The 13,938-nt window shown below is 39.7% G+C and overlaps 1 protein-coding gene across 1 annotated transcript; it reads left to right on the forward strand.

Moving 5' to 3' along the window:
* The first annotated feature begins 4,874 nt into the window (after positions 1–4,874).
* LOC149230452 (uncharacterized) lies at positions 4,875–5,489 on the forward strand. Its single transcript, XM_089381321.1, has one exon. It carries the CDS (start codon positions 4,875–4,877, stop codon positions 5,487–5,489), a length of 615 nt encoding a protein of 204 aa, XP_089237447.1.
* The last annotated feature ends 8,449 nt before the right edge of the window (positions 5,490–13,938 follow it).

Below are 13,938 nucleotides of genomic sequence, written 5' to 3' on the forward strand. Positions count from 1 at the left end.
ATTAACCATACCATGTAAAAAAAGAGAGAGATAAAATAAGATAAATAAAATAAAAACCAAATTAAAAAAAAAAAATTACAAAATTTACAGAAATAAAATACAACATTAAAAAAATTAAAAACTTCAAAAAAAAATAAAAAGAAAAATCCGAGAAAACCCCGAGACCCCTCTGGCCAAGGGTGGCAAGGGGACGATTCATGACAAAAAAAAATTAAATTTCATAAAATATATATTAAAAAAACCATAAAAATGTAAAAAAAAATAGAATTAACTTGTCAAAATGAAAAATTTAAATAAATAAATATATAAAAATAAAAATAAAAATGAAAAAAAGACCATTTTTTAAGTTAAAAGAAAAAATTAAAAATAAAAACATCATTTAAAAAATGTTAAATAATTAAAAAAATAAAAATAAAATAAAAGACTAAAACTAAAAACAAAGACATTCAAAACAATTAAAAAAATAAATTAATTTTTTTTTTCAAATTAAAAAAATATATTTAAATTATAAAAAAAAAAAAAAAAAAATATTTAAATTTAAAACTTATATCAATTTTTTTTAAAAATTAAAATACAAAAAAATAAAAATCAAAACAAACAAAAAACAATTATAAAAATAATAAATAAACAATTACAAAAAATTACAAAAAACAATTATAAATTGCATAACCTCGGCCCCATCCCCTCTCGCCTCCCTCACCCACCTCCGCTCCCCTTGCCCCTCCCTGCCCCCCTTCGCTCCTCCCCCCCCGGTGTAATGTCCCCAGAAGATTGTAAATATTTTATTTTACCACATTAAGAACAAAAAGTTGGATATTATGATTATTATTTGAGTTAAGTATTAATGTGTGTTTATTATGAAAAGGAGAAAATTGTTTGCGTGTTAACAGAACTTGTAACTTCTCATAACAAGGAAGTTAGGTAGGCAGTTGCCAAGGAAACCCTAACTATCTCCCTTACTATGAATTCTCCAAAAGAAAAGCCCTAGGGGGCAGAGGAGGAGAGGGGAGGAACCGTGCTGAGAGGTCAGATGGAAGAATAGCTAAGTCTGGTGATGACCAGATAGCCAAAGCACTGTGTGCAGGAACTTGCATATAAACATTGGTCTTATGAGCAAGCGTGGGGGGAGACTTGGATCTGACGACAAGTCTCATGGTTGGGAGGATTGAAAACTGCAAGTAATAAAGGTGACTTCTACAATTGAGGTTTTCTCCTTTTAAGCAGCTCAGGTAAGTAATAAATCTTAAAATCAATCTCTTGTTTTGCGCTATGTAATGAATGTCAGTGATTATATTTTGGAAAATAAAACTGAACAAGAATAGTTAATATCTCAATTGATATGTTATGGGTATAGTTAATAGTTTAGTTAATGTTGTACAAGACTAGTTACATTTGTAGTTGAATGGATTAGGAACTACGCGAAGCTCAGGCAAAAATTAGACTCAGGAAATAAACTTGATTATGTTCTTTACTAATAAAGAAAATGAAACTGAAATATGCACAACACCATGAAAAACAGACTAAATATGTATAGCAAACAGTATAGGGGTAAAACTGCACAGAGTAACACATCAGTGGGAAGTAGCAAGAACGATTGAGCAAATAATCATTACAAACAACAAGAAATAAAGTTGTGTAAAATTGAACTAGGGTAAATAAGAAAATGTAGTATAAGACTGTTTAATTCTAAATCATGGAGCTCTACAACTTCTTTTTCTAAAACCCTTCTAGAATTTGGTGATTAAATAAAAACCAGAGAACAGAATTCCAATATGCAAACCTGGAATCTCTGTAAATCTTGTCTTTATCAAATATCGAGAATGACATTTACCGTAAACAAGAACAGGATACGAGTAGACAACATAAAGACGAGATACAAAAACATTACCTTGCAAGCAAAGTATAATAATATCATATAATATGAGCTATCGCAAAAAGGGGCAGAAACTTATGCATAGTCCGTCAAATTCCATGGAAAAAAATGAGAAGAACTGTATATCAAACAAAGATGCACCATCATTATAAAATCAATGAAGCTATGTCGCAACACAAACTAGGTTCCAACGTTGCAAACGCTTTGCTTCTGGACAAACTTTCTTTAAAAAAACAGAATAGCACTTAGACCCGAGTCTCATTTTATACATATTGACAAATCCGAACCATAAAATTACATCACACCTCGAGAGGTCCACTACTAGTACCTGGGTAGGCATAAATAAATATGCCAAAATTCCATACAGTTCTTTAAACTGACAAAAAACCAACTGTGTTGGGGTAGCCATGGCTAAAGGCCTCGCATACCAAATGGTGAAGCCCGGAAAGAGCCACAGAGGAGGGACTCTGATTCTTAATAGATATTCCCAGAAAACGAATGAATAAAACCCTGGTAAGATTTCCAAAAAAGGAAGAAACTAAACGCAAGAACCCCAAAATATTCAAGACTTCCATCAACCGAGCTGCAAAAGGAATAGGAACTCTTATAAACTATCAACAGAGGGTAATCCTGCTTGTCCTGAAATCTGTTAAACCTATGAATAGAGAAACCCTCCATGACTGAGAGCATATAGCAACAAATCACCCAACCAAATATTCCTATTCGGTTGATATAACACAAGAGCAGCTCGACAAGGCTTACCCGTAAGCCATTGAGCTACTGAAGCTGAGGAACGGAGGAAAAATCCGCGAAACCCTCCCTAGAGCATTATGAGCTTATCTTGCTCGTTTTCACTACACCTGCAACTAGAGTATGATAACACTTAAAAAAGGGAAATGGACAATGAAAACGATAAACAAAATTCACAGAGTTGAATGTACAATGAAAAACAATAAACAAATTTGCAGAGTTGAATGGACAATGAAATGATAAACAAATTCGCAGAGTTGAAAATCTATTACTCACCGGGTTCATATTGCATAGGGAAGGCACAACCATGTGCTCCGGTCATGGTAACCTCAACCTCCATCGAACCCTTATGCAATGAAGCCCTGAATCCGAGAGCCGAACCTACCTGAAGTGAAAACTGGGAAACAAAGACGAGCACCAAAGAACGAAGGGGCGTAATGAGACTCATCACCAACAAATGAGGCAGTAAAGTTTCCAGGACAAAGCTCAACCCTCGGATCAAAGACCCAGCCATTCCATCGTTGATGTAGTGAGGGATACGAGGTAGCCAGAGCAGCTGGAGGGCAACCGTGTTGAAGGACGAAGCCTGCTCTCGCCACGTCACTATGGCAGAGCATAACATTAAAATTTCAAATCAAATGCAAATCAAACCATGCAGCACACGCATGTGAAGTTAAAACCCTGTCAAAGCTCCATTGGAATATGGAATTTTGTGCACGGATGTAAATAAAGCCCTAAACCTTAGTACAAGTCATTATATGCTAATTACGAATTTAAATAGGATTATAATCATTTCATACCGATAATTACTATGGTAATTTTTTTTTATGATTGTTTATGGAGACATGATAAGTGGTATCAGAGCCGAGGTTACCAAACTGAGGTCTCTAGAGCTAAACCAATAAATAAATATAAATATTGATAATTGATAATTTTGTGTATGTACAGAGAGAAAGAGCAAATGAAGAACATGAGAAGGACGAACAACGTTCCGCACAGAAACCTGACAGGCGTAGGTCCTGCAACTTTCCCTGAAACTAACCCTAAAATATGGGTACAACTAGGAGAATAAACTCACAACACCAACCGTATGATATTGGAGACTGTGCATGAATTGAAGAATGAGATGGCCTGACTATGGGCAGACAATGAAAGACTAATGTTGGAACAAGAAAAGATTATGAAAAGGCTATCAAACAAGCAAAATCATTGTTAGTTGATTCCCAGCCCCAAACATGAACATATGTCAAGAGAACAAGAGTATTGAACTGAGTATGTGGAAATAGAGGGGGGAGAAGAAAATCAAGAAGAAAAGTCAGATAATGCTTCCGAACATAAAACTCAAAAGAGACAGAGGATGGCATTACAGGGGGATTTTCAGAAGAGAAAGTCGCCACTCTTTGATGGGGAACTGTGGGAGGAAGCTGAGGCCTGGATGATTAACATGAATAAATATTTTCAGCTATACGAATATGACCACAACTTAAAGGCTCGTTTGGCCATTTTCCAGCTACAAGGGAAGGCCACCTTATGGTGGGAGGAGGTAAAAACTGTACGAGGGGTAAATGAACAAAATATAACCTGGGAAAAGTTTCAGAGATACTTTAAAGAAAGATATTTAACTGAACGATTCTACGACGAGAAGGCAAAGGAGTTCCATGACCTGCGGCTTGGACAACAATTTATTACCAGATTTACCTCCTTACTTCGATATGTACCTTACATACGAGAAGAGAAGGCAAAAGTGCAGCGATTTGTCAGTAGTTTACCATTGTTTATGAGAGAACGAATTGAGTTTGATAACCCAAAAATGATGGATGAGGTCATACGAAAGGCCAAGATATGCTATCAGCAAAGCAAACAGAAAGGAGAAGTTATGGGGAAGAAATGGACTGACAAGAAGGGCAATAAGTTTGCTGCTGGAAATAAGGGAAATCAAGGCAATATTAGTAAAGGACCTCCCAAGGGTCAGATCAACAGAAATTTGCACAGAAATCAAACTAGACTTAGACCTTCCCATGAATCCAAACCCAGTAAGCAATCAGGCAGAACTAAAATTGAAGCGAAAGCCAGACCTCCAGTACAATGCTGAGGATGTGGAGGGCCACATTATATTAAAAATTGCCCTAACCGTAAGGGCATTGAATAGATTTCACAGATTCATGAAGCCTCTACGGTAGGAGACGTAGCCCAGAGTATTCCAAAGATTAATGCTGCTCTTGAAGATCATCAGGCAGAATACCAGCCGAATATGGTGGAATTTGAAGGTAAAATCTTTGATCATACTGTATCTATATTAATTGATCCTGGAGCTACGTTAAGTTATGTTAGCCCTAAGATAGTCGAACAATGTAAATTACAAGCTGTCAAGTTTAAAAACCCTTGGTTAGTCCAGCTAGCAACAGGGACAAAGAGACGAGTGTTGGCCAAGGTCAATGATTGTCCTTTGGAAATAGCAGGTCAGCCCTTGGTGGCAGATCTAAACATACTTCCCCTAGGATCATATGATGTCTTGATAGGCATGGACTGGCTGGAAAAGCACTGGTCCGTTATAAACTGCAAAACAAAAACTATCTGCTACATGAACGAGCAAGGAGACAAACAGGAAATGCAAGGCATTTTGAGACCATTAAAATTATGGCCAATAACCGCCTCTCAACTAGAAAAGTGCATTAGAAAAGGATGCCAGACTTATGCTATTCAGGTTGGTTATGCCAACTCAAAGGACAAGTTTGTAACTTTGGAAAGTATACCTGTAATTCAGAATTTTACCGATGTATTTCCTGAAGAAATACCAGGGTTGCCTCTAAAGAGAGACATAGATTTCACCATTGAACTGGTGCCAGGAGCAACCTCGATATCCTGATCTCCTTATCAGATGAGCACACCAGAACTGACGGAATTAAAAATACAATTACAGGAGCTGATGGATAAAAATTACATTTGCCCCAGTGTGTCCCCTTGGGGAGCCCCGCTTTATTCGTCAAAAAGAGGGACGAGACCCTATGTATGTGTATAGACTATCGTCAGCTGAATAAGTTGACTATTAAGAACAAGTACCCCTTTCCCGGCGTAGATGAATTGTTTGACCAAGTGAAAGGGGCGATCGTATTTTCAAAAATTGATTTACGACCGGGATACTACCAAATCAAAATCAAGGAGGAAGACATAGCTAAAACCGCCTTTAGGACCCGCTATGGGCACTACGAATTTGTAGTGTTACCCTTTGGGCTAACCAACGCCCCCGCAACCTTTATGTGTCTAATGAATAGTATATTTCATCAGTATTTAGATAAATTTGTATTAATCTTTATCAATGACATATTGATTTACTCCTGGAATATTGAAGAACATAAGGAGCACCTCAGGGTAGTGTTGCAGACTCTCCGGGAACATCAACTATATGCTAAATTTAGCAAGTGTGATTTTTTTAAGGAACAAATTCAGTACTTAGGCCACATCATTACCAAGGATGGAATCGCCATAGATCTCAAAAAGATAAGGACCATAATGGAATGGCTAGTACCAAAGGATGTAGCCGATATAAGATCTTTCATGGGTTTGACAGGGTATTATAGACGGTTTGTGGAAGGATTTTCTAGAGTGGCCTATCCTATTACCTCCCTACAGAAAAAGGGAAATTTTTTTAAATGGACAGCAGAATGTCAAAAGAGTTTTGAGCAGCTTAAGCATCTGCTCACCACTGCACCAATTTTAAGCATAACAGATCCAAGCAAGGACTATGTGGTGTGTACAAATGCCAGTAAGGAAGGGGTAGGAGGAGTATTAATGCAAGACGGGAAGGTAATCACCTATAAGTCTAGAAAAATGAAGGAGCACAAGCAAAAATATTTCACTTACGACTTGGAATTGAAAACTATCATTCACGTCTTAAAAATGTGGCGTTACTATTTGATGGGTAGGAAATTTTTGTTAATGACTGATCATCACAACTTGACTAATTATTTCAAGCAGCCCACTTTAAATGCTAGACAAGCTAGATGGGTAGATTTTCTAAGTGGATTTGATTTCGAGATCAAACATCTAAAGGGGAAGGAGAACCGGGTAGCTGACGCTTTAAGTCGAAAGGTACATTGTCTCTATGAGGTTTCTTACAGTGAAGTACGAACTACCTTCGACGAATTAATTAAAGAAGCAACAAAGCAGGACCTAGAATATCAACAATTAGGACAACAAGCTCAAAATACAAACAACCATGCATATCAGCTAGGATATGTAATGGATTTTGCAGGTATGCTGAATTATAAGAAAAGATTATATGTGCCCAATCAGAATAGCATTAAAAATCTGATTCTGGATGAATATCACAAGAGTCCCTACGCGGGACACCCAGGATACCAAAAACTAATTACAACACTCCAAAAGGAGTACTACTGGCCAGGAATGAAAAAAGATGTAGCAGAATATTTGACACGCTGCTTGGAATGTCAACAAGTTAAAACAGAACATCAGCATCCTGCTGGGTTACTGCATCCATTACCAATTCCGGAATGGAAGTGGGAGACCATCTCCCTTGATTTTATCACAGGACTACCCAAATCCAAAAAGCAAAACGACTCAATAATGGTGGTAGTAGATAAACTAAGCAAATCAACTCATTTTATACCAGTACAGTCCACCTTCAGAGTAGTACAGATTGCCAATATTTTCATGCAAAATATTTTTAGGCTACATGGGCTGCCAAAAACTATAATTTCTGACCGTGATGTAAAGTTTACATCAACTTTCTGGAGGACCCTGTTTGAAGGGTTGGGTACTCAATTAAACTTCAGTACCGCCTATCATCCTCAAACGGACGGGCAAACAGAACGGGTGAATCAGGTAGTGGAAGACATGCTAAGAACATATGTAATGCAACAACCATCCAAATGGGAAGAATACTTACATCTGGTCGAATTTGCGTATAATAATGACTACCATACCTCCTTACAAATGATCCCATTTGAAGTTTTGTATGGATGAAAGTGTCGCACACCATCCAGTTGGGGGGGACCAGAGGACAAGCTGATGTTGGGACCTGAGATGTTAAAGGAAATGGAAGAGATGGTTAAGAAGGTGCGTTCTAACTTAAAGGCCACCCAAGATAGGCAAAAGAACTTCGCTGATCGTAAAAGAAATTTCAGAGAATTCCAAGTAGGAGATCATGTATATGTAAGAGTACGTGTTAAGAAGAACACATTATAATGGAGCGGGTGTGCTAAGTTAGCACCCTGGTTTTGTGGTCCATTCCAAATTTTGGCAAGGGTCAGGCCAGTAGCATACCAACTCGCCTTACCCAACCATATTTGAGTCCACAATGTTTTCCATGTGTTCGTATTGAAAAGATATGTTTATGATCCTAAACATATAATCAGTTGGCAGGATATACAGGTAAGATTTTTTTTTAAGAAAGCCAAATAAACTTTAATGATAATGAAAAACTAATTCAATTTTATTTCAGGTCAAACCGGAAGGAAAATTCTTGGTTGAGCCTCTGGATATACTTGGTCAAAGAGAAGTAATGCTACGGAAACGAACTATCACCCAGGTTAAAGTGCAATGACAACACTTTGGGCCGGATGAGGCCACCTTGGAGGATGAACAACTCATGAAAGAGGCTTTTCCAAGATTGTTTGCAGCTAGAAAACATCGAGACGATGTTTGATTTCATGGGGGAAGATGTAATGTCACCAGAAGAATGTAAATATTTTATTTTACTGCAGTAAGAACAAAAAATTGGATATTATGATTATTATTTGAGCTATGTATTAATGTGTGTTTATTATGAAAAAGAGAAAATTGTTCGAGTGTTCACAGATCTTGTAACTTCTCATAACAAGGAAGTTAGGGTAGGCAGTTTCCAAGGAAACCATAACTATCTCCTTGACTATGAATTCTCCAAAAAAAAGCCCTAGGGGGGCAGAGGAGGAGAGGGGAGGAACCGTGTTGAGAGGTCAAACGAAAGAATAGCTAAGTCTAGTGATGACCAGATATCCAAAGCATTGTGTGCAGGAACTTGCAGATAGACATTGGTCTTATGAGCAAGCTCGGGGGGAGACTTGGACCTGACAACGAGTCTCATGGTTGGGAGGATTGAAAACTGCAAGTAACAAAGGTGACTTCTAGAGTTGAGGTTTTCTTCTTTTAAGCAACTCAGGTAGGTAATAAATCCTGAAATTAATCTCTTGTTTTGAGCTGTGTAATGAATGTCAGTAATTATATTTTGGAAAATAAGACTGAACAAGAATAGTTAATATCTCAAGTGATACGGTACGGGTATAGTTAATAGTTTAGTTAATGCTGTACAAGACTAGTTACATTTGTAGTTGAATGGATTATGAATTACCCGAAGCTTAGGAAAAAATTATACTCAGGAAATAAACCTGATTATGTTATTTACTAATAAAGAAAATGAAACTGAAATATGCACAACACCGTGAATAACGGACTAAATAGGTATAGAAAACAGTATAGGGGTAAAACTACACAGTTTAACACATCAATGGGAAGTAGCAAGAAAGATTGAGCAAATAATCCTTACAAAAAACAAGAAACAAAGCTGTGTAAAATTGAACTAGGGTAAATAAGAAAACATAGTATAACACTGTTTAATTCTAAGTCATGGAGTTCTGCAACTTCTTTTTCTAAAACCCTTATAGAATTTGGTGATTAATTAAAAACTAGAGAACAAAATTCCGACATGCAAGCCTGGCATATCTGTAAATCTTGTCTTTATCAAATATTGAGAATGACATTTAGCGTAAACCAGAACAGGATACGGATAGACAACATAAAGATGAGACACAAAAAAATTACCTTGCAAGCAAAGTATAATAATATCAGATAAGAGGAGTTATCACAAAAGGGGTAGAAACTTATGCATAGTCCGTCAAATTCCATGGAAAAAAATGAGAAGAACTGTATATCAAACAAAGATGCACCATCATTATAAAATATATGAAGCTATGTCTCAATACAAACCAAGTTCCAGCGTTGCAAACGCTTCGCTTCTGGGTAAACATTCTTTAAAAAAAAATAGAATAACGCTTAGACCCGAGTCTCATTTTATACATATTGACAAATTCAAACCATAAAATTACATCACACCTCGAGAGGTCCACTACCAGTACCCGAGCAAGCAGAAATAAATATGCCAAAATTCCATACAATTCTTTAAACTGACAAAAAACCAACTATGCTGGGGTAGGCATAGCTACAGGCCTCGCATACCAAATGGTGAAGCTCAGAAAGAGCCACAGAGGAGGGACTCTGATTCTCAACAGATATTCCCAGAAAACAAATGAATAAAACCTTAGTAATATTTCCAAAAAATGAAGAAACTGAACGTAAGAACCCCAAAATATTCAAGACTTTCATCAACCGAACTGCAAAAGGAATAAGAACTCTTATAAACTATCAACAAAGGGTAAACCTACCTGTCTCGAAATATGTTAAACCTATGAATAGAGAAACCCTCCACGACTGAGAGCATATAGCAACAAATCACCCAACCAAAAGTTCCTACTCAGTTGATATAACAAAAGAGCAGCTCGACAAGGCTTACCTGTAAGCCATTGAGCAACTGAAGCTGAGGAATGGAGGAAAAATCTGTGAAACCCTCCCTGGAGCATTCTGAGCTTCTCTTGCTTGTTTTCGCTACCCCTGCAACCAGAGTATGACAACAAAACGATAAACAAAATTCGCAGAGTTGAATGGACAATGAAAAAAAATAAACAAATTCTCAGAGTTGAATGGACAATGAAAAACAATAAACAAATTCGCAGAGTTGAATGGACAATGAAACGATAAACAAATTCGCAAAGTTGAAAATCTATTATTCACCGGGTTCATACTGCACAGGGAAGGCAAAGCCATATGCTCCGGTCACGGTAACCTCAACCTTCATCAAACCCTCATGCAACGAATCCCTGAATCCTAGAGCCGAACCCACTCGAAGTGAAAACCAAGAAACAAAGACGAGCACCGAAGAACGAAGGGGCTTAATGAGACTCATCACCAACAAACAAGGCAGTAAGGTTTCCAGGACAAAGCTCAACCCTCGGATCAAAGACCCAACCATTCCACCGTTGATGTAGCGAGGGACAAGAGGTAGCCAGAGCATCTGGAGGGCAGCTGTGCTAAAGGACGAAGCCTGCTCTCGTGACGTCACCGTGGTAGAGCATAACATTAAAATTTCAAATCAAATGCAAATCAAACCAAGCAGCGTACGCATGTGAAGTTAAAACTCTGTCAGAGCTCCATTGGAATATGGAATTTTGTGAACGGATGTAAATAAAGCCCTAAACCTTAGTACAAGTCACTATATGCTTTCATGGAGACGACCCAACCTGTTATAGGATGGCAGAGAGGAACCACAAGGGTTTCGGATAGGGTTTCTGGTCACGGCAGGCTACAACAGTTAACCTTGGAAGGCCACCGGTAACCTGCTCTACCTCTTGCTGTTTGCGTACACTACCCATCACCTCGCTGCGCTCCGTTTTACATGTGTTTGACCTGCCGGGAACTGGGGGGACTTATTTACTGTTTCTTTTTTACTAGGCCGTTTTCCTGCCTACGGACTGTTCCCGTTCTTGGCTAACCATTTCTGTGTTTTGGCTTACCCTCCATTTTCCTCCAGCATTTACGAGGTGTCTTTCATTCCAAGGAGCAGCTGTCAGCATGGAAGACCTTGATGCTGTTGATTACTCTGAAGACCCACTGGAGGGGGTTTCCATCTGGCGTTCCACATTAGAAGGTTTGTATAGCTCTGGATACTCCTTTGCGGAACTGTCACGGTCACAGTCTGTGGTCCTTCTGGATGACCCACCTACTTGGCCATCGCTTTCTACCCCCCCGCTTTCCCCGGCTAACCTAGGTTTCATCTTCGACTGTCTAAACCCTAACCCTGGTTTAGATCTCCTTGTATCTGGAGCACAAGTCCGGCAATTTTTTCCCCCATCCGGGTTCGTCATTTCTGTCAGTTATTCCCCTCAGGTCTCATTAGCTCCACCATCTGGCAGTTTTACCGCTGTCCCACCTCTCGCCTGTTCTATTCCTACTCCGGTCGGCAGCCCCAACCCTTCCTCGTCAAACCCTAATCCTCCCCCTACTTCTTCAGGCCCACTTCCGGGTCGAGTACTGCACTAGCCTCTTATACAGGGATCTATGAAGAAGTACAAGTGTTACAAATCCAAGGCGGATGATATCTTTCTTAGACTTGAAGAGGACATTCAGTGGGGAGAGGCTATGGATTTCGTTGATAGAGTCTTGGTCGGTCACATCAGAGGACGAAATTACTCGGTTGCCCGGTTGAAAACTTGGGCATCTGAGGTTTGGGGTCACCATCTAGTGGACATCCCCTTCGTGCAGACTTTTGTGAGGGGATGGTTCGCCTTGAGGTTCGCACGTGCTGATCATACCAACTGGGTTTTATCCTCCTACTGGCATTTTGATCACACCCCGGTTCTCCTAAAATGTTGGACGCCTCTTTTTGATCCAGAGACTGAGCAAATAGGCATTGGCCCAGTATGGATTCAACTATCGGGTCTCACGCTGCAATACTGGTCAGAGGACATCTTTAGGCGGATTGGTAACGCCATTGGCTCCTACATGAAATATGACAAGTCCTATCAACACACGGTCATGATGGCATATGCTCGAATCCTTATCAATCTTGATACTCGGGGCAGCTTACAGGAGCACATCACTATTCAGTGGAGGGAAACATCCTGCAAACAGATCATCGATTATGAAGGCATTCCATATCGCTGCCGTAGATGCCACAAAGTGGGGCACTTATTCAAGGATTGCCCCCTCTTGCACAAGAACAAGGGCACTGAACATGGTTTGGAGTCTAAGCAGCCTAGTCGAAACCCTACGCGGCCTGATAAAGATAATGAACCAGAGAAGATTGACAAGGATGCAGGTCACTCCTAGGGAACACCTGATAAAGCAGGCACTGATAAGGGTCTCTTTGTCACAAGCCCTTCCTCGCCTCCTACTCCAACGTGTTCCGGTCCAGCAAAGGAGAACATATCATTGTCGGGTATGTTATCTACATCCTCCTCTCACACTTCTCAGTATCTGGCTTATCAGAAGTTATTGCATTTCATTCATACAATTATGCATCTCCCTCATCATTCTCAGTCTCCTTGTTTTCATCAGGATCCCAAGGACTTGCTCCCCCCCCCTTTCAATGTTCCCTTCCCTTCCCCCCACCCATCACTGTCCCCTGCATCCATTCTCTGTCATCATCCTCCCTTCCTACTCTTTCCTTCCCCTCCCCACTTGTATCCCCCCGGTACTCACTCCGTTCCAGATCGAAGGATAGGGGACATGACGCAATTGGTTTGGACCCTGAGAGTATCCCTGCCTCCCTTAAACTCCCCAAGGGCCGCCCATCACACCTCACTAAAGCCAGACACACTGTGGGTGAAGAAGTTGCCCTCGAGTGACAACAAACCATTTCTAGGGCCCTTAGAGCTAGGAATGGCCCTCAATCTCACCTGCCATGAAGTTCCTATCCTTCAACTACAGAGGGTTTGCTAGCCCTCCTAAAAATCTAGCACTCAGAAGATTTCTCACTTCGACTCAGCTGGACATTATATTCTTGCAAGAAACACTTTTCTCGGCTGATTCTCCTATTTCTACTCTCAATTCTTGGTTGCCGAATTGGACCTTCCATGCCCTGGACGTGTCTGGGAGATCTAGAGGTACTGTTATTGGTTTTTACAACAAGACTATGGAACTCAGGAACATTTGGGGAGATAGGGGGTTTATTGGCATGGACATATTTGCCCACACACTAGGATCAGAAGTTCGTATTATCAACGTATACGGTCCATGCGTGGATAGGGAAAACTTTTGGAGGACCCTCCCGGACTCAAAATTCTTACAGGTAGACAACATTATACTTGGAGGGGATTTAAATTTTTCATTGGGGTATAGTGAATCCTGTGGTCACTCGGCTCAAGTTGATGGCCTTACAGACACTATTTCTACCTTACTTGAGGAGCATCAGTGGGTAGACATCCCATCTGCCAGGATTCAGTACACTTGGTCTAACAAACGTAGTGGTGACCACAGTCTTGCGAGGAGACTTGACATATTCCTCATCAAAGAAGCTTTCTTAAGCTCTCATCCTCGTATTAGACAGTGGGTTAGTACTGGGGGCATTTATTACCATAGGCCAATATTCTTGGAATTGGCCGATTCAAACTCGAGGATCAAAAGCCCCTTCAAGTTCAACGCCTATTGGCTCAAGGATACTTCTTACATTCAAATGGTCTCAAACCACTGGCAAACCAACCCTATAC

This window comes from Pinus tabuliformis, chromosome J (assembly GCF_031772625.1).
Source record: "Pinus tabuliformis cultivar Carrire ecotype Pingquan chromosome J, CPIR1, whole genome shotgun sequence".
Lineage (NCBI taxonomy): Eukaryota > Viridiplantae > Streptophyta > Pinopsida > Pinales > Pinaceae > Pinus > Pinus tabuliformis.